A 27,829-nucleotide genomic window follows, 5' to 3' on the forward strand; every position below is an offset into this window, starting at 1 on the left:
TCCAACATTATAATCGTTAGGCCTCAAGCGCTTGCACGATGTGAATTTTGAAGAGGTGGAGTCTAAGAATCTTACTCAATATTTTAGGCACAATAGTTTTTGGAAGGGTAGCCGCTCTCTTGCGTACGGATTGACGCCGACTGTCGCGCAATCTTGTAGCGACGAGTGCAATATTTTCATTTGTTCTCGATGTCCGGCAGGGACCCGGAGATTTTTTCAGATATCACAGTTTGGAAAGGATGTCGACCCTGCAATAAATTAAAGATGTTGTTCCTTTAAAGATGAGCAAGAGGCTGCGCCTTCTGCCAATAGCGACCGGATGACGATGGTGATATTTTTCTGGCCTGTTTTCTATAAGTCAAAGCGTAATATTTGGCCTGATAATCGAAAGATGATCCACAGGGATCCATCACCTACAGCTGAGCTTTGGCGGCCATTTGAAATGGTTTGGAAGAGCGAATCTCTTTTGTAAAACGGTAAGCCTTCTCGTGTAATATTTAGGTTGATGTAATGGAAACTATAGCACACTTTTTCTTGAATACTTTATTAAGCGAGTTAATAACCAATTAAAGACAAATAAACTTAATTTATATACAAATTGTATTAAATGTATGTAATTTTAAGTAAAACTAATATCGTATGCAGCGCAGTTACACAGTAAGATTTTTTCCCTTTCTAAATGCATACCCGCACAAATATTGCACGTTTGCTGGAAGAATGTCATGGTACAAAAAACCAAGGAAATCTCCTAGAAAACCATCAATTTACTATGTCTTGCTAAGCTAAAAATTGAACATGTTTTCTTGCAGCAAGATAGTTTTGATGATAGATGAGGGCTAAACCTGCGCTGCTCTGCATTTTCGGATTATGTCACTCTTCTAGCAAACGGGTGGTAATACGAGTAGATGCTAATATTTTTGGAGCATTAAATTAATAGTAAACAGTTCGTGTAACTAAACATACAGAATTAATCTAGATAATATTTATATTGTAGAAATACATGAGCCATGCGTAGATTGCTATGCATTGTAAAGTATTTTACGAATCGACAGTCGAAAATAAGTAGTTATGAATGTATGTATGTATGCAATTTGCAACTAAACTGAACCACATATTCGTAGAGTATTCTACAGGACTAAAGAGTTTTGTCTTGCCCCATTATCTGAGAACGCCCTACAAGTGTGTGGATTCCTGCTACGTTTATTATAAAATAAATATTTATGTAAATACTACCGTCTAGTTTTCATTATTCTTTATATTCGTGGGCTTAACTTCCAAATTTGTCAAGACTATAAATTATTAACGCTGATAATTTGATTGATCCAACCGATGAATGAGGAGACTTTTACATATACACCTGGCACATCAACGCGTCCGCAACCGAAACCCCAGGACACCAACCCAGCCAGCTCAAAGAATCCATCATCCTGGCACACCAACGGACCGCCACCATCACCTTGGCAAGCATCGTTGCCCTCTTCGCCACCGGCACAGAAACTTGAGGCGGGTAGAATAAATATCTTCTCAGTGACTGCATTCACCTTACGTATGCACTCTGCATCGCTAACGATTGGTATTTCAGCTTCACGCACGCGCAACGGTATCGGACCGGCTGAATTAAGAAATTGGGCAAATATATTTTCGCCTAAGCATATTTTTATATATCCACTTTATTACTTACCTTCACCCATGTATCCGTAACCGGTGACTGTGCAACGTTTGCCGGCTGCATGATTGACGCCACGAGCTGGTAGACATACCTGCACAAGGAAGAGGTAATTAAATATATAAAATAATCAACAAAATTAAGTTGAGGAATCAAACGTATACACCCACCAAGCATACACCATCTCGTAGCTCTGCCTGTCCGTGCAATTTGAGCAATGCAATGTCGTTGTCCAATGTTTGGCTATTATGATTGTGGTGAATATACGTTGTAGCTACACGAAGAGTTTGCGCGCCAGGACTGCCGTATTTTCGTGTCAGGTCGTAATCGCCAACTCGCACGTAAATGGCATCGCCCGATCGTACAATGCTGAAAGGGAGTAAAGAGTATTTTTTGAGCTATGGCTATATTTATGTATGCACGAAATTTTCCAGTTTCCTAATAAACCGATTGTTTATCGTACCAAAAGCACTAGGCCGGGTCGATTTGTGGAGAGGCAAAAAAATCGCCCATTGTTCTGTGAAAATCATATTCTACTGATCAAAATAAGAAACTTTGCCGAAGGAACCATACCTCTAAAACGAATTCTGATGTCCCCCAATTTGGGTCGAACTTTTAGTGGCTTTTGTGGGGAGGCAAAAAAATCGCCCATTGCTCTGTGAAAATCATATTCTAGGGATCAAAATAAGAAACTTTGCCGAAGGAACCATACCTCTAAAACGAATTTTGATGTCCCCCAATTTGGGTCGAACTTTTTAGTTTCTTTTCTCATGTAAAGGCCAAAAATGGTGATATTTTGAAATGATGATGTATGGGGGAGTTCCAGGGGGTGTGCCACGGGCATGGGTGGATCGGCCGTCTAAAGTTAGTGGGGGTCGGTCATACATTTGGACTCGATTGGAGCACTCTAAATGGGTCAAAGTGGGATTTTTCGTTCGACCCAAATTGGGGGACATCAGAATTCGTTTTAGAGGTATGGTTCCTTCGGCAAAGTTTCTTATTTTGATCCCTAGAATATGATTTTCACAGAGCAATGAACGATTTTTAAATCGGCCTGCCTTAAAAAGGACATATCAGGAAGCTCTCAATTTACGAAAACAAAACAATCTAAGACCTTTTGGTTCCAAATTCGTATGGCGCAGCACAGCACAGAAAAGAAGGCAAATTATTTTTGAAGAGGCTACACATGAGTTCAGTGCCTATCCACGAAAAACATAGTCAATACCTATATTGGTCCCCTGCCACCACTAAAATTACAAGTTTGAAAATAAGTTGATCTCATGAAATCCTGCCTAGTCAGGTGGAACTAGGCAAGGGACGTTAATTCGGGAAAGTAATCGAATGAGAACTCTACGAATATAAATTCTGAAGGTAACCAATTTGAATTGGATCTGAAATAAAAGTTTTCACATGAAATACAGCTACTAGCTCTGCCACTACAACTAAGTGTTCCAGACAGAGATGGCGATCACGTAGACTTTAATAATTGGGTACAAACAAACCCTGGGCAAGAGGCCTTTAGGTTAGATTAGGTATTTCTGGCTGATCTGAATAGATCTCACATAGACCACAAGGTTCCTTAGTGTTACCAGTGTTGCTGGAGTCGTGTTAAACATAGTTTGTGATATATGTCTTGGCGAGTTTTAATAAATAGTTTTTTCAGCAATATCCTTCATATCTGAAAAGTATTCCGATCCTAGACAGTTGTAACGAGTTCTGCAAAGAACGGGATAGTGTCAATGCAGGTATTCTAACGTACGCTTTTCTTCTTCGCATAAGTTACACGCGTCGTTCTGGACCAGTCCATTTTAGCTGCGTGATATGAGTGACTTAATGTACCGTCAGCACTCTAGCCAATATTTAACATTCTTTTCTTTTCCAATATTTAACATTTCTTTTCGTGTGGCTAGTTCGTAGCATTATTTTGGCAATCCTGTGGGAGGTCGAGGCTTTCCATATGGACTGTGCTTCCAGAGTTAGTTCCTCATCTACAAGAGGCCTTTAACATCGAAACGCTTATAAAGAGTTGCCTGAATGACGTAAATCGGAATAGGGAAGAGTGTATGGCAAACCATTCAGCCTACAGGCTTGCCGTAACTACTCTATCACGGTCAATTCTCATGAACCTTACAAACAACAAATACATAACACACAATAAATAAATTCTGAAAACAATACGGCTTGGTGAAACGTATGGAAATTTGGTAAGCTACGACAGAAAGTCTACGCAGGTTATGCGATACATAAAGAAACAGGCTATTCAATTTTCGGAAGAGCCCTTATTAGTAAAATTAATTAACGGAAACGCAAGATAGGGTAAAAAGTAGTCAGTATTAGCCTAAAACCCCCATTTTCTTTCAGAAAATTTAAATTAAATTTCTTGTTTCTAAATTTTCTTTCTCCAAACTTACTTTGTTACACAATGTGCCGCCGTTAACACCCACTGTGTACCGATTAGCGCTGCTCCGCATAGATACTGATTCAACGAGTTGATCAGCGCCACTTGCCAGCACCACTCACCATTGTCGCCATCCTCGCCGCCAACCACACGGGCTCGTCTACGCGAGACATTATAATTCATTGCAAACACCGGTTCACCGACCACCGAGTGTCGGTAATGGCTTTGTACAGCTGCCGCTGAAATTGAGTTGTGTTCATGGTATGACCGCAGCTGGTTCGCGTCAGGCCACTCATCGCTCGGTATCAGATCGTTGTGTATTTGTATGGGCACTATTGTAGATCCCAATATAAGGCGTTCATTTGATTTGTTCAATTGAATTTGTGGCTGGGATAGCTGGCTTAGTTGACGCGAAGAACGCTGTATACCATACATCGCACGTGCATAGGAGACTAGCGACAGGGCCGGCGAGGAACGTGAGCGACCACTGCGCAAAGTACCCTTGACACCGCAAACGTATTTCGAGTAAATATGTGGACGCGGCGTTGTGGTGGTGGTCGTAGTAGTTGTTATTGTTGTGGTGGGTGGTATTGGCGGTGGTGGGGGGTGACCCTGTTGCTGAGGCACCAAAGCTGGTCCATAGTGCGCGTAATCATACGTAGGTTGTTGTGGCTGAGGCTGATGTTGCTGCTGTAGTATTGGTGGTGGTGGGGGTGGAGGGTAATGGTGATGCGTTTGCGGCGATTGTGTAACCATGTAATGTGGTGGAGGATATTGTGGTTGCGGTGGATATGGCTGTGGTACTCCAACCATTGGCGGTGGTGGGGGATAATTCGTGTAGAGAGTATCGTTGCGTGTCTGGAACTGTTGCTTTTCGAGAATACGACTCTTGGGTGCACAGCAAATTTGGCCAGAACGCTTGCACTTGAATAGATCGGTCATCTCGGCGTTTTCTACGAAAGAAAGGAAGTACGAGAGTTTTATTGAAATTATAGTATTTATGAAAGAGCGAATAACTAATACTCACTGAAGCAGGTGAAGCTAAGTAGTGGCACAATGCAGGAGCCAGGGCATTCCTCACGTGGATCTGGCAGTGGTGTGCTGGGTACAACATAAGGTGCGGTAGCGGGTGTTGTAGCTGATGGCGCAGGGGGCCGCCTGTTTTGTGGTGGTGGTTTTGGTGGTGAAGCACTAAAGAAATGCAACAAAAAGCCATTTATTTAAAAAAGCAAGTTCCAAATTTATGTATCCACTTTAACTCTTACGTATTATCGCAGCAGACTGAACCTTTGGCGCATGTTGTTGGTGTTGTGATAAGCACCGAAGGCCGCTCGCAGAAGGCCGCCATTATGTTGAGCAAACAAAAGCCTGGGCAACGCTGCACGGGCGGTGGAGTCTGAGGAGCTGGCTGGTTTCCTGTGCCACCGAGCGTGTTTTCTGCGAAGGATAGTATTTGTGAGAAAAAATCATTACCGCCACCTACGGACTGTAATAGGGGCGGTACACTCTGCTGTGGCGGTGCTGGCTTAGCTGCCGGTTTTTGCTGTGGCTTGGCAATCTTTGTCGCCGGTTTGGTCGGTGTTGTTTTAGTAGCAAGAGTCGGTGTGGCCTCAGAGGCAGCACCCGTTACACAACAACTGCCTTCACCGGGACAGAATGCCTCTGAGTCGATGTCATCACAAAAAATAGCAAATATGCCATTCATGCATTCACCCTCACATTCTTTTAGAGTTTGACCATTCGGATTTTCAGCTTTGTCATTGGCTTCGTTGTTGGTTTCACCTTCTGCCTCGGCATCATCGTCCTCCACTTCCTGCTCCTCATCGGCGGGATCTTCGGTTGTGGTGGTTGTTGTAGGCGGAGTTTTCTTATGTTTCGCCGGCTTGTTAGCGTTAATATTATTAGTAATCTTGGTGCGCGCCGGCTCAGGTGTGGTGATGGTGGTACTTGAGGCTGACGTTGTCGAGGTGGTTGCCTATATTTGAGATACATATAAATATTCATAAATATACAATATAAACTTCTAGGTTTATAAGATCACACTTACTTTAGTGGCGGTTTGTTTCGTAGCAATGCTGGTCTTATTATTTTTATATTGCATATTATGCAGATTCGCCATGTGTTCTGTAAGTCAAAGGGAAAATATTAATATTGGCAACCGAGAATTCTTTACCTGTACATACTAGCTGGTACATAGATATCCTTCGGAAGTTTCGTATTTGCGTAATCATTCAACGAGACGCAACATTTTGTGCCCGCTGTACAGAGCCCACTTGTAGTCAAATATGCCTCACAGTATTCGGCAATACGATCGGCCACACAAACGCCCGTGCAGTTTTGCGCTAGTGAATGAAAAAAATGTATTATTATTCGAGTCCTTAATATAAATCTTTTCAAATCTACTTTTCGCACTATCATTGGGTCCAGCATCCTTTTCCGCAGCCTTTTTGGGCGCCAATGTGCTGGTAGTAGTCGGTTTCTTGGTGGTGATTGACTTTTTAGTGGTTGTCGTTGTAGTGGTGGTTGTAGTTGGCCGCTTAGAAGTGGTCTTCGGTTTCGGTTTAGCTGTAGTTGAGGTGGTAGTCAATTTGGTAGTCGTGGTAGTTGGACGCTTGGTAGTGCTTGTTGTACTGGTAGTGGTTGACGTAGAGGTTGTGCTGGTATGGGCCAAGGTAATGTTTTTACCTAATAACAAACATCATTGATTGGGATCATTCATAGAAGCAAGTGTAAGGGTAAGCAGATACTTTTCTTGAAAACAAAGTTCAATTAAATTAACCAACTCAGAAAATGAAAGCTGAAAAAAAGATGCTGAGCTTCGCATGACTATCAGCTACTCTATCGTATTGGAATCGTAGTCAGTTGCGAAAATGCTATACGCAAATTTTTGGCTGATTTAACAAAACCTTATCTCAGTGTCTAAAGCAGTGGCTCAATATATCGAAACATTCGGGTTCAACTTCCGCTGCAGTTTAGAAAAGAAGAAGCCCCGTGTGAAGGTTTTGTGGGCTATGGAATTTTAACTATAGTTGCTATAATATGGATTAAAGTGGTTTTTGCAACTTCAATAAAATAATTGGCCTTGAATATAAGTCTCGAATATCAAAAAGTGAAAATAAGGAAAACGGATTGGCTCTGGTGGCTAACGGTATTCTGATAGTTGCCAACGAGTTATCAGAAAAAAGAATAGGTCAAATTATGGGGGATGTCGCACACTAAGACCAAACCTGCAGGTTAAATCTAATACCAAACAAGATAAAGATATGTTTTTACCTGGTGCACTTTCAATACAACACTTCATACTAGGCGATGGACATGGTATATCATCGAGTACTTCATAGCAAATTAGCGTGGCCAACGTATGGACACAAACTCCGGGACAATCCTTCGAATCGGCTGTGCTTGTGATAGTGTCTAGGAGCCCTGCAGCGAGAGTTTATAATTTTATAAAATGTTTCCGCTTTTAGCCATTACACTTACCCGATAGAAAACTTCCCGCTAAGGAGTCATCTTGACTGTATATTCCCAATGGTAAATGTAGTAGAGTGAAACAGACCACTAAAGTGGTCTTCCAATTTAAATTCATTGTTCCTCCTCGGCTTGAATTTTAAACACGTAGTTAATAACAATTTTGATTTATAATTCTATTACTTGAGATAAGTAAGGCAATCGTCTGTTGGCCAGCTCATCAGTTTAATCTTGAAATAATAAAAAATTAATAAGTTAGATTAATATAGTACAATCGTGCCAGATATTCACAATAGGCTAAGTCTTGGAAAAGGTCCATGAAAGGAGAATCGACACACAACATATTTTTACCGATTATAAAGCTGCATTCGACTGTAGTTACCTATATGCCGCGATCTCTGAATTTGGTATTCGCGCAAAACTAATACGGCTATGCAAAATTACGTTGTTCAATACCAGCAGTGCCGTCAGAATTGGAAAGGACCTCTCCGAGCCATTTGATACCAAACGAGCTTTTGGACAGGGTGACTCGCTGTCGTGTGACTTCTTTAACTTGATGGTGGAAAAGATCGTGCGAGCTCAAGAACTTATTCGCTCAGGCACAATTTTTTATAAGAGCGTACAATTGTTGGCGTATGCCGATGATATTGACATCATTGGCCTTAACAACCGCGCTGTCAGTTCTGCCTTTTCCAAATTGGATAAAGAAGCAAAGCGAATGGTCCCGGTGGTGAACCAGGACAAAACGAAGAACCTCCTGTATTCAAACAAACAGTCGGCGCACTCGCGTATCGGCTCCCACGTCACTGTTGAAAGTTATGATTTCGAGGTTGTAAGAGACGACGTTTATTTAGGAACCAACATTAACACCGATAACAATATCAGCCTGGAAATCCAACAAAGAATCTCTCCACCCAACAAGTGCTACTTTGGACTAAGTAGGTAATTGAGTAGTAAAGTCCTCTTCTAACGTATGGCACAAAAGCTTGGACGAAGACAGCATTCGATGAGGCGTCTTTTGGAGTGTTTGGGAGAAATTTGGACCTTCGCACGTTAGCGACAGCGAGTATCGTTGGGGATGGAAAAATGAGGTGTATGAGCTTTACGACGACAGACATAGACATAGTGCAGCGAATAAAGATTCAGCGGCTTCGTTGGGCCGAATGGATACAAATGCTCCGGCTCTGAATGTATTCGATGCGGATGGTGGTAACAGCGAAAGAGGAAGACGTCCTCTGCGTTGAAAAGATCAGGTGGAGAAAGGCTTGGTTTTACTTGGTGTTTCCGACTGAAGCCGGTTAGAAAATAGTCGCGAATAATTTTTTACACGAAATTTACTATACCATAAATTCCATTTGGCTTTCGTCACTCGAAAATTTCACCTTAACAGAGAAGATTTCTAAAAATAGAAAATAAGAAGATGTCTAAAGATGACAGATTGCAGGATAATAATTCAATGACAGGTACATATTTTAATATTAATTAAGATTATTATTAGTCAAGAGCACAATTTACTGATATATAACTATTTTACGAAATACCAGAAAAAAAGCTTTTAGTGTAATTAGAGTGTCTTACATTCGCATAGTACTCGTACTCAATTTCCGGTTTGTCTGTTGCTGTTTTTATCACACTATTGCCATGAAAAGCCCTATAATATTTAGAACAAACCAGTTATAACTGAATGAATGAAAGTAAGGAACGTGAAAATATATACGAGTCGTATTTATGTAAAAGCAAAAGAAAACAAAAATGAGCTAATTCACACATGTTTAAGCGAACTTTCTTTTTGTTAAATGTTTTACATAGGCTCTCCTTAATGGTCACCGGTACAACCACTTTTGGAAGTATGGCATAGAGCGATTTTTATGGCAAACACTAACATTCTGAGTTTTTTTCCTTGTTTTTGCTTGGTTTTTTGTTGTTTTCAATTTTTGGTATGGTAGATATGCATACGTTGCTGGAACGGTATTTCAAATATATTTATTCACACTTTGCTGATAAAACTCTTTGTTTAAAATTAGTGTTCGGGAGCCATTAGCTGGCTTCAATTCGGTAACCACTTAGCAACTTTTGGATAAAAGAAGTCACTCACATGTACTTGGAAGCACTGAACTATTTCATTGATTTCATTGGCAAGAAGAAGAGTTCTGAAGAAGAATTATTTAAACATAATTGTACATATAGAAATTCGCGCAATACCATAAGCAACTTGCTTGCGAACTGAATGACTTAATTACTGCTTTAATTTGTTGCTCCTTTTCTACAGAAATTTTTTGCTAGCCGAGCAGGGAGCAGATCCGATTTTAAGTGAGCAGAGAAATAGTGAATAGTGAATGCTATAGTTCTACTCACGGCTCAGCGGCTTCTATTCGCTACTTCTCTGCCCACTATGTTTGGGCCCTGCTCGCTTGGCGAAGAACTTCCATGAAGAACTTCTTTTCCACTGCTGCCAATACATGTTTATTTATGCCACTTGCTAACCCTCGGCGAATCGAAGGCGCCTAAAGTTTCGGTGTTTCATAGCCAGAAAAAGAAACTGGCAAGGAAGGGAAATATGAGATCGGAAAGCCATATCTAATTTTGAGAAGAAATTGTAAGTTTTTCCTCATTGCGACTGCTATTAGATGCTATGACGAACGACGTATGCAATCACTTTCCAAAAAAGCAGAATTTTGCATCACAGTAATGTAATAATTTCGTCTAGTCGGAATAAATATGTACATGCCTATTCGACAGCTGCACACCAGCGCGCCATGAACAAATTTTCAAATCTATTAACAAATACAGACAAATTAAAGTAATTTAAACAAAAAGTCACAATTTGGAGACCAAAAAAATGGAAAAGAAATGAAATCGGTTGCTCTATTGTACTACTTGTTCAATCTGCATTGGTTTGCTTTCAAAGTAAAGGGTATTTTAAAAGAGACACCTACCCAGATTCTTTTTATGTCATCATTGAAATTTGTAAAGTAGGCAGATATACACTTTTACACTACAGAAAATTATTGAAACTTATTAAGCAAATGGTCTATCTTTAAGAACATCAGAAAAACATATCCAAAATTCGTAATTTTTTTGGTGGAAATAATCATACAAATGAGTAGACAATTCAAAGGTGTAAAAATTTCAAGAAACCGGAAAAGAACTGGCAGACCAATCTGGGGTAAGTAAACTAAAGTGAAAGTAAAGTTTATGTGGAAAAGCCAATACCCATTCCGAAGCTAACATACAACATTCGGATTGCTGAACTCAATGCTCAATTTAATTCTCGTATGATAGCCTCTAGACGAGCTCATGGTGGACATTTACCTAAATGCTGTTATTTTTCACATTTTATTGTTAAGAAACGCATTTTGAATAAAAATAGTTTATATATTTTTTTTAAAGGACCCTTAATATATCGCAACGCAAAAATGTACACAATTTTACAATATGAAGCAGGATTGTGAAGATTAATGTGCAGAGCTCCATTAAAATATGTAGATGTGTTCGGCACAAAAGCGTCCTACTTAAGTATGCCAAATCGATTATACTACTATGATTAGACGCATAATGAGATTTATTATTAAATTATTCACATTTTCTTAGTCAACAAATATGTATCTATCTCTTGTAACTAACTTTAATGTACCTTTCAAGCGAATAAACCTTATAATCACAATTCTCCTTGATTTGACTCAAAGTGGTTTCGTGAGTCAACAAGGCTTATTAGGCGAATTAATAGGTAAATTGAACCTTAGGATGAGTTTGTTCCGCTAATACACGTTTCAATAATGAAATGCTTGCTCAGTAAGTAGCTTTCTCGCTCCCTCATGACAAATCGGCTCTCTTAGCAAGACACTGAGTTAGCAGAACTATTACTAACAACTTTAACTGGCACAAAACTGAATCTCAAAAATTTGGCCTTTTGATTATCAGTTGGTATGGAACATTTTTTTTTGCTATCGTTCTTTGGAAACCGGATTTCGCGTACAATTATAATAAAACAATTCCATAAGAGCATAGTTCTAAAGTCTGTTTAGAGCCCCCCAAATTTTGAAAGGATCTATCTTTAATTAATAAAAAAATATAGAGGCAATCATTGCTATGAAGGTAGAAGTATGAAAAATACTAAAGGATCTAAAACTAAAATAATTGCAAATTCGTTGTTAATTGTATAAAAAGTTAATAATTAAAAAAAAAAACGAACATAAATGTTTGAAATATTGTGAAATTTAATTATTTTAGGGTTTTTGCACCTTTAAGATTGATTTACATATAAAAATAAAAAAGAGTCCATTCACTTTTCCTACTATAATGTAAAACAATTACAAAAATTTGCTTTGTAGGTCTACTTTGGAGCTCTAAATAAAAAATGGATATCAAAAATAAAATATTCGTCCCAAAAACGTCCAAGTACAAGTTTCCCAAGTTTGTTTAAAAAAATAGCATTCATAATGTTTAAATTAACACTAATCTTTATATTAACTTCCGATTAACTAAAAATAGATTCTTCTAAATTTGAACTTTTGGCCCGAAATCGACTTTAGAGCTATGTTCTTATGAACTTTTTTCTTATAATATTATGTAGAATTCCGATTTGCTAGGAACGATGCCGAAAAAAATTGGCCAGCCCTCACATACATAAATCATAAAAAAAATATGTTTTTTATTATACCCGCACGTGCTTGCGCACAAAGTTATTTTACGATACCATAATGGTTGTATGTAATAGTATAAAGGAGTCAAAAAAGATATAGCCACTTATACATACACATACGCCCTCATGCTCTAAATGATGAGTGAAGCCTAGTTAGCCACTTATGTCCGTCCGTACGCCCGATAACTCGAACAAAAATATATTTCAATGAAACTACGCAAAATCAAAATAAATTCGATGCACGAGTTTTAGTAAACGTTCATTTTTGGGTAATATGGGTATCTCGATAAAGACTTAATAATACCGTATTTACATAAATATTATTGAGGTCGCACAAAAGCCACGTTCACATTTTATTGTTAAGACTAAATTTCCGTCTGTCTATCATTGCCGGTGAATTTGTTTGATTCCAAAAATTAATAACCAGCTCAAATTAAATTTTATTAAAATGTGTGCTGGTATATACAGTTCGGTTTGGATTGAATTTGGCACTTCCTTACTACTGTTAAAAAAAAAATTTAAAAAAGTTTTAGTATTTGTGTTTTTTTTTTGCAACTCTTTGATTTGGTAATGCCGGTCGACAGTTACCTGTATGTTTTTACGTAAAATAACTGATGTTTGGTAAATTTTGCGGTTCGATAAGAGAAACACAATTTTATGGTTATTATTTATTATTGAGTATAGTCTTCCTCATCATCAATACATTTGTTCCAACGAGATTCTAATTTATGAACTCCATCCCTGACGTAAGAATTTGGAAAGGCTACAATAGCTGTTTGACCTCATCATTTGATGAAAAATGCTTTCCACGCATACATTTTTTTAGGTGTGGAAACAGATGGAAGTCGCCATGGGCAAAATCTGCTGAATACCGTGGATTCTCCAGCAATTCGCACTTTAATTCATTCTTAGCACTGGCAAGGAAACTTCTTTCTTTAGCACCTAGGATTTGTAAACGTATTGCTAGTTCCTTTTACAAGTAAGATTCAATAAAGAAAATGAAAAAAATCATAGATTTTAGCCATTATCAAAATGCTCTTGCGACACGGCGATAATGAAAAATATTTTTTTTGTTTTTTTTTGGACACTGGGTCTTTTTTCACGAATTTTTTTCTTCAGTTGGTCTAAAAGGTTACAATAATATTCAGAATTTACTGCTTTACCAGCTTGCTAGAAATCCACAAACAAAATTCCTCTCGCATCTCAAAACACTGATGGTAATACCTTTCTGGTCGATTTCTGGACACGAACTCGTATCGGAGCCAAAGAACCAGGTTCACACAACTCTTTAGCCTCGTGTTTTCATTTAGGATAATGGTTATAGACCCAAGTCTCATCCATAGTAATGAGTCTATGCATAAAATCCACTTTATCTTTTCGAAAATGCTCTGAATGTCATTTTGCTTCACTGTTAGCGACTTCGGTCCCCATGGTACACTGAAACCCAATTCTTCAGTTAAACTATTGCTTACACTGCCTAATGAGATGCCTAAGACTTCTAATAAATATTTTTCAGTAATTTGACGATTTTCTAATACGATATCCTGTACTTTTTCTACCATTTCTGGTGTTGGTGCTGTTTTTAGAAGTCCTTGACGTGGATCGTCTTCAAGGCTTGTACGACTACGTTTATATTCAGCAACCCATCTTTCTACTGTACTAATTGATGGCGAAAAGTCCTTATCATATAAGTCCTTTCAACATTCTTTTTTAAATTTCTTTTTCTTTTAAACCTTCCAAAAATAAAAATTCAATTCAATTCAATACTTGATTTATTCCATTGTAGAAAATACTGTGACATGTCGATATTCATTGGCTAGACATATTGAAACGAAACTTCATGAACGATCATATGAAGACTATACTAAATATAGGCTAGTAGCAACGCTCCTCTTATCGAGCCGCCGCATGTTTTCGTTATATTATACCTCCATATGATTATGGTGGGGGCTAAGGTATCCCAATGACGAGCTTTTTTGGTCTCTGCAGCCGTATATCCGGTTACACTTCCTGAAAGAAAATACATAGTCGGTTACAATACTTACAAAATTACTCACTTGCATGACTGCCGTTATTCGAGTAAATGCACACTTACATATATGTATTTGCATATGTACTAGTATGTATCTACTTATACATAGGAATTTTTTCCAGCTTAGTTTTCCGTTTAGCTCAAATTGAGTTGCTTTTGGATGTGAGCATCGGCCAGTAAATATCTATGACAATGTTTATTCTCACATGCTCGTATATACATACATCCTATATATGTAAGTATATAGTATATAGTGTATATACTATATAAAAAAGTAAATAGTATATGGTGTATATACTATATAAACAAGTATACACTATATACTATAGTGATTAAGATGAAAATGCCGCAACTCAATATCGTACTAAACATTTCAAACATTTTTTTAATTTATTTATTTTAATGAGGCAATGAAATTACTAACAACCATCGGAAGGTTGACGTTTATTTATTTGTTCAAGCTTCACTTTCGCTGCTAATGAAATGAAAACGAAATTTTAATTGTAGTTACATGCATGAACAAGAGAAGATAGTTGAGAAAACACCGTTTTTCGGTTCGACATTCTCTGTCCGCTAAACAGAAAGCGGTTTTTTTAAGGTTGTACTAGTTGCGTAGATTAGTAGTGTTCAATAAAGTTTGAATTTCCCTATGATGCTCCATAATTTAACTTTATAAAAAGTTTAAAAAATATTGTATCATGGAAATTCGTCAATGAAAAACATGAAAGCTAATTTTTATTTTCGAAAGGAGCTGCATCCGATCACAAATTTAGTAGTAGAATAGCTAGCAATAAAGGCCTGCACTAATAAGAGTTCGGATCTATAAATCAATGAAAATTTAAACAGGTGAATAGAATTACGATTTGCTTGCTCTTCTAACATATTTTCCTTGTTAAACCACCAGAGCCTGTTTCTACATAAATATAAAAAAGGAACTGATCGATGAAACAACTATCGATTTCGAAGGCCTCGAGAATCTGAGTTATTCGGAGGGCTTAGAAAAGTTGGAGAAACGTCGAAAGAAGTGAAATGATTAATTATTGGCTTCCCCTAATGAATTTGTGTAATTAAATAAGCTGTGAGGCTAGTGAGAAAATGCAATGCCAAATACCGGGTGGGCCAAATAAGGCCTACAAATGTTAAGCACAAATAGCTTTTTTATTTTTAGACATATTTATTTTTCTCTTTTTGTAGGTTACAATTGAATTGTTGGAAATTTATTATGGAACCCTACAGTACAACACAACGCGTTAAAATTATCGAGTTTTTCTATTCTTACACAATTAGCCACACAAATTGATTTTTTAAATAATGTTTTGATGTGGGATAAAGCGCATTTCCATTTAAATGGTTATGTCAACAAACAAAACTGTAGCTTGTGGGGCTCTGAAAATCCAAGGGCAACCCACCAACATCAGTTGCCCCCATCTAAATGTAGTGTTTGGTGCGGTGTTATGGCCACTAGAGTTATCGGTCCATATTTCTTCGAAAATGAGGATAAAACGCCGAAATCGATTTCAGGAGCTTCTTACAGAACATTGATTGAAAACTTTTTGCGGCCCATGGGGGAGCAATATCCTGATTTGTGGTTTCAACAAGATGGAGCAACTGCGCATACTGCTAGGCAGTAGTCTTTAGTCATTAGTAGGTCTTATTTGACCCACCCTGTAGTTACGTAGCTGCGATTGAAGCACCGGACGTATATTATATTGTATAAAATAAGTATATAGAAGCATATAAATCGACTTCATCTCTTCCTTATCTTGAGAACTTACACCTTCGTTAGAGAATTAGGCAAAGTGCATTTCTTACTGATGACTATTTTATTGCCCTTTATTTCATATTTGCTCAGTCTTATGCATGAAACATTTGTGCCTTTTCTACCTAAACTTTTGCCATTATGAGAGGTGTTGACTCTGGTGTTAATCAGTGTGGTACAAAATTTCGTTATTTTATTTTATTTCACTAATTTTCATATTAGGCCTTTAAAAAATTATATTAATTTTGCCGTGGAAAAATTCAAGAGTTAGAGTTAAAGTCTGCTGAAAATATGATGGTTAGTGTTTTTTTTTTTTTTGATTCAGAAGGCATCTTATTGATCGATTATATAAAAAAATGTGTCAAAACGAGTATTACAATAAATAATTTTTTTTTAACTAGAAAGCAAAATGAAGAAGGTAATGAATTTAAGCTGTGCTTCTTTTGCCGTGACTTAAGTGTGAATTCGAAATACATAATCACTCTCTCGATAGACCTGCTTTAGCTTCTTCCAAACTCCAGAGAGTTGGGAAAACAATTTACTATTGATCATGAAGTGAAGTCTGCTATTTCGTCTAGACAAAACCTTCTTCTTTATTATAAATAAACTTTATAAAACGTTTGAGAATTGTATTAGGAAAAGCAAAATATCTTCATGTTAAATTTATCTCTTCTTTCTTTCTTCTTCATTCCAGGAAGTTTTTGGCTTCGTCTAATGCTAAATACTAAACTACTGAATACTGAACAAGATTGTTGCACTTCTATCCAAGATTGCGCCTTCCCAAGATCCGTGACGTCAGCAGGAAATATAAACAAACAAAATGAAGAGGAAGAGTAAGCAAAAGTAAGTGAGAACCAAGGAATGATAAACACATAGTGCCCAAATACATTTGTGTTTTACGTTTATTTACTGTTTTACGTTTATTTTTTGTACTGACATCATTCAATTGTAATATTCGCCAAGAACAAAGCAGTGGTTTTCCGAAGTTGCCAACTTCTGCGTTCTCTATATCGAGCATACCGTATCCATATCCGACCAGCCTCCATATGACCTGTTGATTTCTTTCATTCCAAGTGAGTTCTTCCGCTGTCATAATAAAGGAATCTCAAGGGGGGAAGGTAAGAGAGTGGACTGCTCATTTTTTTAATCTCTATACGGCTTTGTTACAAGAGAAGAACGCCGCATGGTTTGTGGTTAGATCTTCTATTTAAACAGCGCTTTACCTGTTTTGATATATTCTTACCAATAAGGTGAGTAACATGTGCCGGGAATCATTTCGTATTTATATACAGAAATAATTTTCATATTTAGATATGCTGCTTTTGATAGAAAGTTGTCGTTTGATACGATGGAGTTGCAACAAACCAGTTCGCCTACCCAACGATAGTGGAATAGAAAATTTTAAATTTCTAGCATTTCTGGCGTTTCAACCCAAATACATACAAATTATGTACAATCAACTAAAAAAAGTAACCGCCAACAGCAAAATAAAGTGAACAATCTGAAGTCGTTGTTGCCGTTGTCAGTCTCGGCTGGGCCCATTGTCTTTTGCCTTGCTTCGTTTTATGTTTCTAATTTATGGCTTTGCGCTAACATTCTGGCATGAAATCAAGACGCGTAACTTCAAAAATGGAACAGATAGACATACCATCGCAGACTACGTAGAACAAAAACAATGTTACCAAGAGAAATGTGTACATATGTATGTGTTTACTTATATAACTTCTATGTGTGGTTGTGTGCGTTAATAGATATATATGGCTAAACGAAGTAAGTATGTGAATTCTGATGCTGTCCACAAAGATCAGAGCCATTTGTTGATCTCTGCCCAAAGCCACAATTGCCGCTGTCGTACTGTCGCTGTCGTCACGTTGCCCGTTGAAGCAATTAGCATGCAAGTCTTATGGTTGTTTGGCGGTCTGTATAGCAGAAGTAAATGGCATGTGGCAACAATAGCGAAATAACAAGTGTAGAGCGCCACGAGGGGATATGATATGAATATAAAATAAAAAAAAAGCAGTATGCGTTTAAATGATGTTAGTTGGTTGATGAAGAACATCAGTCGTTGGGAAGACCTCTAGAAGATTAGATGTGTCAATAAATCAACAAATATGTTAGCACTCGTAATTTCAACACGTTTTGGTTGCACTTTTCCACTCCTTCGCTACCAGTTCATTAATCAAAATAGTCGTTTCAAATTCCATTGGATTCATTTGCATTATGTCATTAGTTGTTGGTAATCAAAAAAGCTCTCTGGCTCTTTCTTCTCATCTTACTACTACTTCAACCAACTATTTGTTTAAGTGTTTGGCATTGTGTATTGGAAATTATGTATGGTAATCTCCCTAGTTGCACCGTTACCTATGACGCCACTGACACACATTTCCTGCTGAAGTAATTCAAGTGAGTATATTGAACTTTAACGAGACGAACAGGGTGATTCATCGAATACATACGAGTACTTTCACTTGGAAAATGTGAAATGCTGTAAAATAGTTGTGCTTTCATACTTTTGATATTATTTTGTTTCTTTATTGACAAAGTGAATACAAAAAATGTGTGATGGATTTTGAGGTCGTCAGCTATTCTGTTAATTTTCTCTTATCTTTAGTGGGCGTACCCCAAAAGAAAATTCATAAGAAAACTGTGATGGTGTTGAAATTTTCTTGAATTTTCAGAGTCGTGCTTCTCATGAAAGATTTTTGTTATAGTAATAGAAAGATGCCCATATGTTCAAGGTCCGGTATAGCTGTACTGATTGTAGTGTGTGAGTTGCTTACAGCAACTCACAAGTTTTGAGAACTTTCAAGTAAACCATATTTTTCACGCCTTCAGTTGCGGAAAGTAAAATATAATATAATAATATTTAAATATTTCCAATCCCAGCTTCCAACCTTTCATTTGGCTTTAGTTTTCTCGAGACCAGGGTAATTGCTATTTCATTTTGCGAATTTCATTTGGCCGTGGATGCGCCAACTTTAAGTACAATTTATTTTACATTTGCATACCGAATTTCTTTTAACTTGTCCAATAGCCACCATTCCCTTTTAATCCAACTATGCCACCAAAGAAATGTTGGTCCAATTTTTTTCGTCGTGAAATTTCTATCAAGAACCGAATATAGCATAAACGTTTTCAATTACTTTACGTGATCAGAATTTGGACAATACATGCGTCCATAGAGCCACACAACATATGAATTTGTACTCGAATATGTAAAAAATAATTCTTCACTCAATCGCTTTAACATACATACAAAGACAATGGGCAACAGGTTACACACACACACACACACACACAGAGAGTAGTACTAATTGAATTGAAACTGTCACCGGCGCACTTGAGCATGCGCGTTAGCAACATACCATAACGCCTCTCTGGCCCCACCTTTTCACCGCACATTTGCACAATTGTTGTGAGCCGATGTGCTGCTTTGCGCCACCGCAGAGTTCGGTATGAGCGCGAAAGTGTGTCAGCCTTAAGCTAACTTACGAGCAAAATAAGAAACAGCAACAAATAAAAATGAAAATAAAGTAAATAAAAATCAAATAAGTACATGAATAACATGAAAAAAGTCAGATTATAAATGGAGAAAAGAAAATATTGTATGCGAAAGTATTTAAGTTAGTATATGTACATGTATTTACAACAATTGTTGTTGTTTTAGTTATTGATTTTTGAGTTTACATAGTTTGAGTACGCATAGGTTGACGATTTTTGGAGGAACATTTAAAATGGCTTCGTACAGAGTAAGTGAATAAGATTTTATTAAATTGATCAGAATTAGAAAACCGAAGAAAATTTTTGCAGATATCAGCGCCATCTGATTTTGGACAGTGACAAAATTTAGTATTTTGGGTTTTCTTGTTCATATATGTACGAATATTTTCCAACAGAAAATTATTTAGAGTTATTCACAAGTAAATGCAAATGACCTGGCAGAGCTTGTGAACCTTCATGTTGCACAATTTTCAAATACTTTTAGTTTTTTGCCAAAATAACTCCTTGTTTTTGATACTGAAAATTACATATCAAATCATTTACAAAATAAGCTTTAAATATAACTTTTTTCCCCAGCGATCTTACGCTTCTTGGGCATTACAAATTGTTTGAAAGATAATTAGATACAGTACAGTACGAGTTGTTTTCTAGTAAACAGTTTTCTAGAGTAAAAAAAGTGTAGGAGTTTGGACGGATGCGTCATACATATTTCCGCAAGAATCAGCTATCCAGAAGCGGATCGGAGAAGAACGAAGAGGGTCGAAGAGGCTTATTAGGATAACCTAACCGGAATTCTCGATTGTGGTTGGGACATTTGCGGATCTACTGTCTGATAAGGCTCCTTAATGCAAGATTCAACATTATTTCATGCTTCCTATTTTGGTTAATGGACGATGAGATGAAATCATAGCATTTTCGCCTCAGCTAATGCGAGATTTGAATTTAAGGGGGTCCTCTAGTTTCTTGGGTCGAAAATATCGAATTTTTTTTTTTTCATAAATCACATTTACAACATGTGTTAAAAGTATGTGCTGAAGGATTTTTCGATATTCGAAGTGGCTCACAAGTTACGGCCTTGAACGGAGCAGGTATACTTAGCGCGCTCAACGCTATAAATCACATGCGCGAACTTTGAAACGCGTTTTTCTCGAAACACTATTTTTCAAAATAGTGACCACGATATTTCAAAAACTACTGAACCGATCTTGTTCAAATATATACCTCATCTTTAATATATTATAAGCCAGCGATTGAACTAGGATTATCATGATTGCTTCGATAGTTTTTTTCCTATGAGCGAAAAAATTAAGAAAAAATAAGTAAAAAATAGAATTTAATTTTCAAAAGTGTATACAAAAATTAATTTTTGTAATTAATAATTCATTCTAGTTCAATCGCTAGTCTTAAATATGAAGATTAAAATGTCGTTTGGTTTTTCGATTTCAGATAAGCCAAACAGCCGCAATCTTGGTCACCGTCAAGCACCTCTTTTACTTTATGTCTTCTTGTCGGCCACTATAACTTTTATTCTATTATATATTTTGTCTTCAAAAAATTTGTAAAGCTCATTTAAATGTTACTAAAGATTATGTGAACACAATGAGATTTATTATTTTGATCGTTTGCCCGTTAAAAATTATTGAAAAACCCGAAAAAAAACAGACGAGAAACTATAGGACCCCCTTAAACCCTTTATATATCACACTTTCAATACTCTTCAGAATCTATGAACGTCTAATATCGCCCGTAGAATTTTCTTATTAATAATAATTCATTACCGTTACAGTTGACGTTTTTTTGTTGGAATCAAAATGCTGTTATTCCTTATGGTAAATATGGCTTAGTGAATAAGCTCAAGCTAGGTGCTTAAAAAAACAGTAAAGCATTTAAAACTATCCCAAGTCAGATGAAAGGCGTTCATTGCCATTCGCAAAAATACCTTTATTGTTGGTGGTATCAATTGTTATAAAACTCATTTATTTTGGTGGTATATCCAAGTGTTTACTGGAATCTGTGCCCCAAGATAATTATGTATGGACACATCTAAAGAAATCCCCGCCAATTCGGTAAAATACTTACAGGATCTATCTTCATTAGACCATTCACTTTGTTTAAGAATTGTTCATTTGCAATTTTTAAAATAAATTTTTTCGAATTTATGTATTATTGACTTTGGGTTTCCTGTAGCTTATAATCTGTCAATCATTTCAGTTAAAAAAGTTTTTATATTTCATTCCACTAAATTTTCACTTCATTAAAATCTTTTCACAAGTTGCCAGTTGTTGTCAATTAGCTACACACACGTTTGCCGCTATCCACTTGTTATTCTAACGGTATCACGCATATTTCTGCCATCGAATCATTAACAAGTTAACACTGATACTGACTGGCCAGCAGCTGTAAGGAAACCGGAAATTGTTAATCTACAGGCATACATACATATATGCGTACTATTAACACAAAGCATATGTACTCCCATATAATTTTTATACCTCACAGAATTTTCAGCAATCCACAATATTTTTTTCCTTTTATAGATGAATTCCGTTAAATTCTTGATACTTTCAAAACAAAAATTTCACTGCACTTATTATTTAAGCCTATTTAATTTTTTGTCGCTTTCTATATATCCATTTATTCCCTGTACCCGCAATCGAATTTAACTTTGTCTGCTTCGCCCGAATATCAAACGCTAACTGAATTGTCCAGCGGCAACAAGTGGACGACCAAGACCAGAAATGCACGCACGTATAGTTAAGCCACCGACTATTAGTAACCAGCCACAGTAACAGCCACAGTAGCGCTGTAAAAGAATTTCTGCACTATCTACATAATTTTCTTCTTTCACTCTTGCGTCGGTTGGAGCCGCAGCTGCAACCAAGGCCAAGTCCAAGTCCGAGAGCCGAGAGCGCAACATCGACATCGCTTCGTAAAAGAATTTGCTTATCTGCCTTAACATTTAGCAGTGGGTAGTAACTTAGCGGAAAGAAAGCGGTCTCCATCTAATTTCGACACTCACCTGAATTGGTGAATGAGAGAATGTTGTTGTGTATATGTATGTAAGTAACATATGTATTGGTGGGCATGTGCAAGTAAATGTTGCTTGTTATTAGACATTCTCTCACACGTGCTAGAAGTGAAGCTGATGCAGCATTTTACGATAACAGCGGGAATCATTGTGTTGGTCGGTTGTCCACCTGTTGTTGTTTCAATGAGTTGAGATTTAATGTTTTAATAAGTGAGAGATATTACCGCCCCATACAAATATTTTCATATGACCTGCAGACAAGTTAACTGGTTCCAAAGTGGTACGCTTCTGATGAATTTGAGCCATGAATAGTCAGATAACAGAAATTAATGAAAGTCACATAGCGATGTCCTAGACATTTTTCTTATTGCTCTATAACTAAATTAGTATTGTTCTCTTCATTCCAATTCAAACTATATTTTAACTATAGTTTCAAACTAAATTATAATCACCAGATAATCATATACATACTATATATCAAAAAATGTTTAAAAGAGTGGAGTTTATAAGAAATTAAAATATTTTTCTTATATCACTGGCTAACCGTCTAGGTGCTCTCTTCAAAACGTGCCAGCCGTTTTTACTTACCAATTTAATCTAATATCTGGTACCATTCTTGTTCTTTCCAACGCAGGTATGCCGACCATTCGAACATATTTTGCAAAGTTGTTAAGGCATGAACGGTTCAATAGGCAGTCCGTCGGCCATTATATTTATATTGGTCTTTATCTGCGCTACTGTGTCTTTCACCGCATTCATTTAAGCATGCTGCTAACATCAGTCCTCAGGAAATTGATCCGGTCTTAAAACCTTCTGTAGGCTGTCGAATTTTTTGATAGAATTTAGGATGTTTTTCCTGTTGGCCAGCATTTCAAGAACTTCGCACTCATGTAGTTCGGCTTCTTTTTTGTTTCACAGAATAATACGTCTCCTGCCTTTCTAGTGTTGCGCCCGATTACAGCGCAAATTTCTTCTTCAACGAGGCTATGAAGCGATCGTGAAATCTGATTCCTTATCTCCCACGAACCGGTTTGTTTAGCAGTAGTTTTTGGCAACAGAAGTGAGCGTCGAGTAGCGAATCTAATAACACTGGTTATGGTCAATAAATGACCCTTCTTTTGATGAACACCACGGTATTCGTTTAATGCTTATAGATTGGAGTGCAAGCATCTGGAATATCCACTTAATGCGGAAGTTGCCTCTGGCCGATGGACAGGGCAAGGTAAGAAGACCGTTGGTGATCACAGTGCTTAATCCCTTGCCTTATGAAACGAGCAACGATTGTGTGTGTGCCACTTGCGATGAAAGCTTTTCTCGTGTGTAAAAACGAACTCGTACTTGATACCAGCTTTTCACTTTTGGTCAGAAAAAGATATCACGTGTCTGATACGAGGTTCTAATTTTAGGCATGGAAGTAGGATCACGTCTCCCACATGTGCTTTTAAGCCAAAGGATTAAAAGTAACAAACATACCCTTTCCTACCCACTCGCAATGACAACAATAACCAACGAAAATCCATGGAATATATGTACATATAATACATTGTGTTTATACAATAACAAAGTCATTGATCTACAAGTATGATCATAAACAATTTAGGATTTATTGCTATTGTGCCAATATTGAGACGGATAAAGATGCAAAACGAAAGTAAGAAAAAACATGCATTGAGCCAAAGATTTTTGAAAAGCATGTGGCTTCAAGAATGATAATTCTGTGGCTGTTGACTTACTATACAACTATACAGGTACAATGGTATGCATGCGTACACAACATATTTTGAAGGGCGTACAATGCCCGCTTTATGCCAAAGATCCGAGAATTCGACAACCCTTGATTGTGCACAAAAGGATGTAGTTGGGTGATCCCTACTTGGCGTTGTGCCAATAAATTTTGCTAATCATTGAAGGCGCTTCGGGTATTTTGGCAAATGAAGGCGCCGAAATCGATCGCAGTCTGTTGATGAGTTGTCGTGCCACGTGGTCGTAGGCATTAAAAGATCACCACTACATAACTACCACAAATCGCAAATGCCACAGATTCAGAAGTATGAGATAACTGTCTTCAGAGAAAGAGGGATGTTGTGTGTTCATTTGCTGTGAGTTATTGTTTTCTAACTTGCAATTTTTTCTGCCTGTGTGTTGTTGTGATTATGCAAATCGAATTTAAATGCGATTTTAAGTGTTGTTCGCACACAATTTGCATTCGCACTGTATTGTGTGAATATATTTTGGCAGTATTCCTTTTTGTTTTCGTTTGTGCCCGTAGGTATGCAAATTAGTTAAGACGTTGGCGTTTTTTGTTTTTTCCCTGTATTGTTGTCTCTTTTTGTGTACGTGCTTATTACAGGATTAACACAAATCCCAATGGACTCTTGACATGTTGTAAAACTCTAGCGTGAGAAATTCTAATATAATATTTGCATGATCTCAAAGAGTGATCTATAAGCATTGGTCTATGGTTGTATGAGTATGTGTTGGGATTTACATATTTCGCCCAGGTTGCTGAGTGGAGAACTTCATTAGTTTGCTTACGCGCAAGGACACTTTATGAGTAGCTTAAAGGATTATATGCGAATTTGTATGCATATTTTAAACCACTTAATAGAGGCATAAATATATATATTTAATTGGCACGTACACTCTGTTTGGGTGTTTGGCCGAGCTCCTGTCCTATTTGTGGGGTGCGTCTTGATGTTGTTCCACATATGGAGGGTTCTACAGTTTCAAGCCGACTCCGAACGGCAGCTATTTTTATGAGGAGCTTTTGATGGCAGAAATACTCTCGGAGGCTTGCCATTGCCTGCCGAGAGGGCCGCTATTAGGAAAAACTTTTTCTTCAATCATTCACCGAGATTCGAACCTACGTACTCTCTGATTTCCGAATGGTAGTCACGCACCAACCCATTTGGTTATTCAATATTTATATATGAATACACAGTTTCGGACTTGAAAAGCCGTGTACCAGATGTTAGATTTTGTTGCATTACCACGCAAATGTTTCGATCATTTTATAGGGCACTTGTGTCTTTTACACATATGTAAGTATAGATAAAACAGTGGCATAGCGCATCCCTGCTACACCTATTTTACTTTGGGCTTGCACCAGTTTTGGCTATCACATCAGCCCACTCATTTGCATCTGTGTCTTTGTGCACAGAGACCCAGGAAATAGTGACTTATCTGTTAGGTCAGTTTTCATCTGTCATTGCACTGTTGTACACATATCGAATTGGTCTTCGCAGTCAGTATTGCAATCAGATTGGACCATCAATCAAGATGTGCACATAATACGTACGTAGTAGGGTTTAGTTTGGCAGCCAAATTATCCTAGATTTCGACGATCTGCAGGAATCCGCAAGATTGTATGACTTTGGAAGGCAAAGCTCTGAACAGCATATAATGGTTCCCACCCCTTAAGTTATTTTAGTTATGTACGGAGAAAAATTATAGATTTGGAGATTTACCTTAAATCCTTTTCTGCACTCATCTTTCTCTATTGCCACGTATGACAGTTCTGAGTTCTTTGCGACTAACTTTAGCGGGTACAGGTTCAGCATTTGGACTAGCTTCTCCTACAATTGCGTTGTAGTATTTTCTGATGACAAGCTTTTTCTATGCAGAAATGCATTCAGCTATTTGTCAGTGGCTGCTGGACGGCTGTATTGTAGTCCTGCACTTCTTTCAACTTCTTGACCAAGATCTTTTACCTTACAAATATCCGTATACCATTAAAACAGTACCAAAATAGTGAGAATTATTGGAGTTATGATAACAATTTGAGAGTCGAGTGGATAAACAGCAGGTCGCAACCAGCGTTTTCCAGTAGGTTCATAAGGCCTTCTTAACGTTTTCCTCTACCCTCAATCTTCACATTAGCTTATAGTTCATAATATAGAGAAATATTTTGTAGATGCTTTAGACGTGAGTGCGACATACTCGTACACTACTTCGTCATTCTTCGTGATGAGTGCAAGTCTGAAAAAATATTTTAGCCACAAATATGCACACTAGCAGGAAAAGAACACGTCCTTGAGGTGTGCTCCTATTTGCATTTCTTAAGACGGTCAGCGTTATCAATTCTGGCTGCATAGTCTAGCAATACAAGACAATGAACGGGGGCTGCGCCATCTGAATCAAGTCTCTTTGACCTATTTAGAGGCAATCAAGGCACCAATGACGTATAATTTCCCAATATAAACCAGGTGGGACTTATAAAGATTGCAGGGAATCATTTTTTTGAACATTTGTGTGAAATCTACCAGTAAATTCCTAGTCTTTAGTCAAAAACCGTCTCCTTTTTCGCTATTTCGTCATATATCGCGAGACACTAAGTATGTATATGCATACGTGTAGCTAGCATAAAAAATTCTTCATTCTTCGTTGCTTAGGAAAAGTTCTCAGCATTAAACGAAATACTTGTGAAAAATTGTGGGAAAATAAAAAATGATAAATAAATTTTTCGAAACTCATCTTCACACGCTTTTCACATTTGAATAAACCCGCGTAACCGTATGCTATCAAAAGTAAAATTAAAGACTGAATAGCAAAACTATAAAGAGAGAAAAATGAACAGAAAAAATTGAAAGTGGTAAATAAGTGAAAAATCAAATAAAAAATTAAGCAAAAAATGCTCATATTTATCTTGGTAAATGCTTACCTAGACAAATACAATAGATAAATGCGAGCCAGGGATCACAGACTGCACGAAGATCCTCGCTGGCTGGTTGAGATGTTGCTTGATGGCGTTTGTGGTGGTGGCAGCTGTTTGCTTGTGTGTATGCGTTTGTATGTTTCATCGCGTCCGCAGGCGATTCTATATGCAGATGAGTTTTTTTCTGTTAGCGTTCAACTCGTCCTTGTGTCCTTTCGTTGGTTCTCGCTTATTGTCTGATTTGATTAAACAATAGGGTTTGATGTTGATGATCCCGTTGCTGCTTACGTTGATGCTGTTTTAGTGAAGCGGCACGAAAGAGTTTTTTCCTCATTTTTTCTGCGTTTGCTAAAGTATTTAGAAAAAATGTAAAACCCTTTCATTTTTAAATTTTTTTCAGTTTTGGTTTTTTGTTTTTTTGAATTTCTTAGAAATTTTTTTAGTAGGCACAAAGTTTGATGATAGTTTAAATTTCACTTTTCGCGTGAGAATTTTTAGATCCTTTGTATGCACAGACATTTTATTTCCTAGACGGGCTAATAATAAAGTGAAGTATATTATAAAATAGTGAAAAAAGAGTTTAAAGATTTTATGTTTGCCATGAGATATTCTGATGCATACATACAAGTTTATACAATACATACATACATATACTCGTATGTACATACAATTCGCTTTTTA

The 27,829-nt window shown here is 37.2% G+C and overlaps 1 protein-coding gene across 4 annotated transcripts; it reads right to left on the minus strand.

Annotated features, from left to right (window-relative positions):
- Window positions 1-547: 547 nt before the first annotated feature.
- Window positions 548-27,490, minus strand: LOC128859573 (protein masquerade). 4 transcript variants are annotated; one of them, XM_054096496.1, is made up of 13 exons: window positions 21,959-22,191; window positions 14,103-14,184; window positions 7,545-7,762; window positions 7,338-7,487; window positions 6,468-6,749; window positions 6,248-6,406; window positions 6,112-6,188; window positions 5,330-6,039; window positions 5,092-5,255; window positions 4,078-5,017; window positions 1,837-2,035; window positions 1,682-1,760; window positions 548-1,612 (listed from the first exon to the last, which is right to left on the minus strand). In XM_054096496.1, exons 3-13 carry the CDS (start codon window positions 7,648-7,650, stop codon window positions 1,290-1,292), a joined length of 3,189 nt encoding a protein of 1,062 aa, XP_053952471.1. In that variant the 5' UTR covers window positions 7,651-7,762; window positions 14,103-14,184; window positions 21,959-22,191; the 3' UTR covers window positions 548-1,289. The 4 variants fall into 4 exon arrangements, with proteins under 4 accessions (XP_053952471.1, XP_053952473.1, XP_053952474.1 ...); XM_054096498.1 differs by lacking the exons at window positions 14,103-14,184; window positions 21,959-22,191 and adding an exon at window positions 27,155-27,490; XM_054096499.1 differs by lacking the exons at window positions 14,103-14,184; window positions 21,959-22,191 and adding an exon at window positions 23,083-23,180.
- Between the last annotated feature and the right edge of the window lie 339 nt (window positions 27,491-27,829).

The sequence above is a fragment of the Anastrepha ludens genome, chromosome 4 (assembly GCF_028408465.1).
Source record: "Anastrepha ludens isolate Willacy chromosome 4, idAnaLude1.1, whole genome shotgun sequence".
Classification (NCBI taxonomy): domain Eukaryota; kingdom Metazoa; phylum Arthropoda; class Insecta; order Diptera; family Tephritidae; genus Anastrepha; species Anastrepha ludens.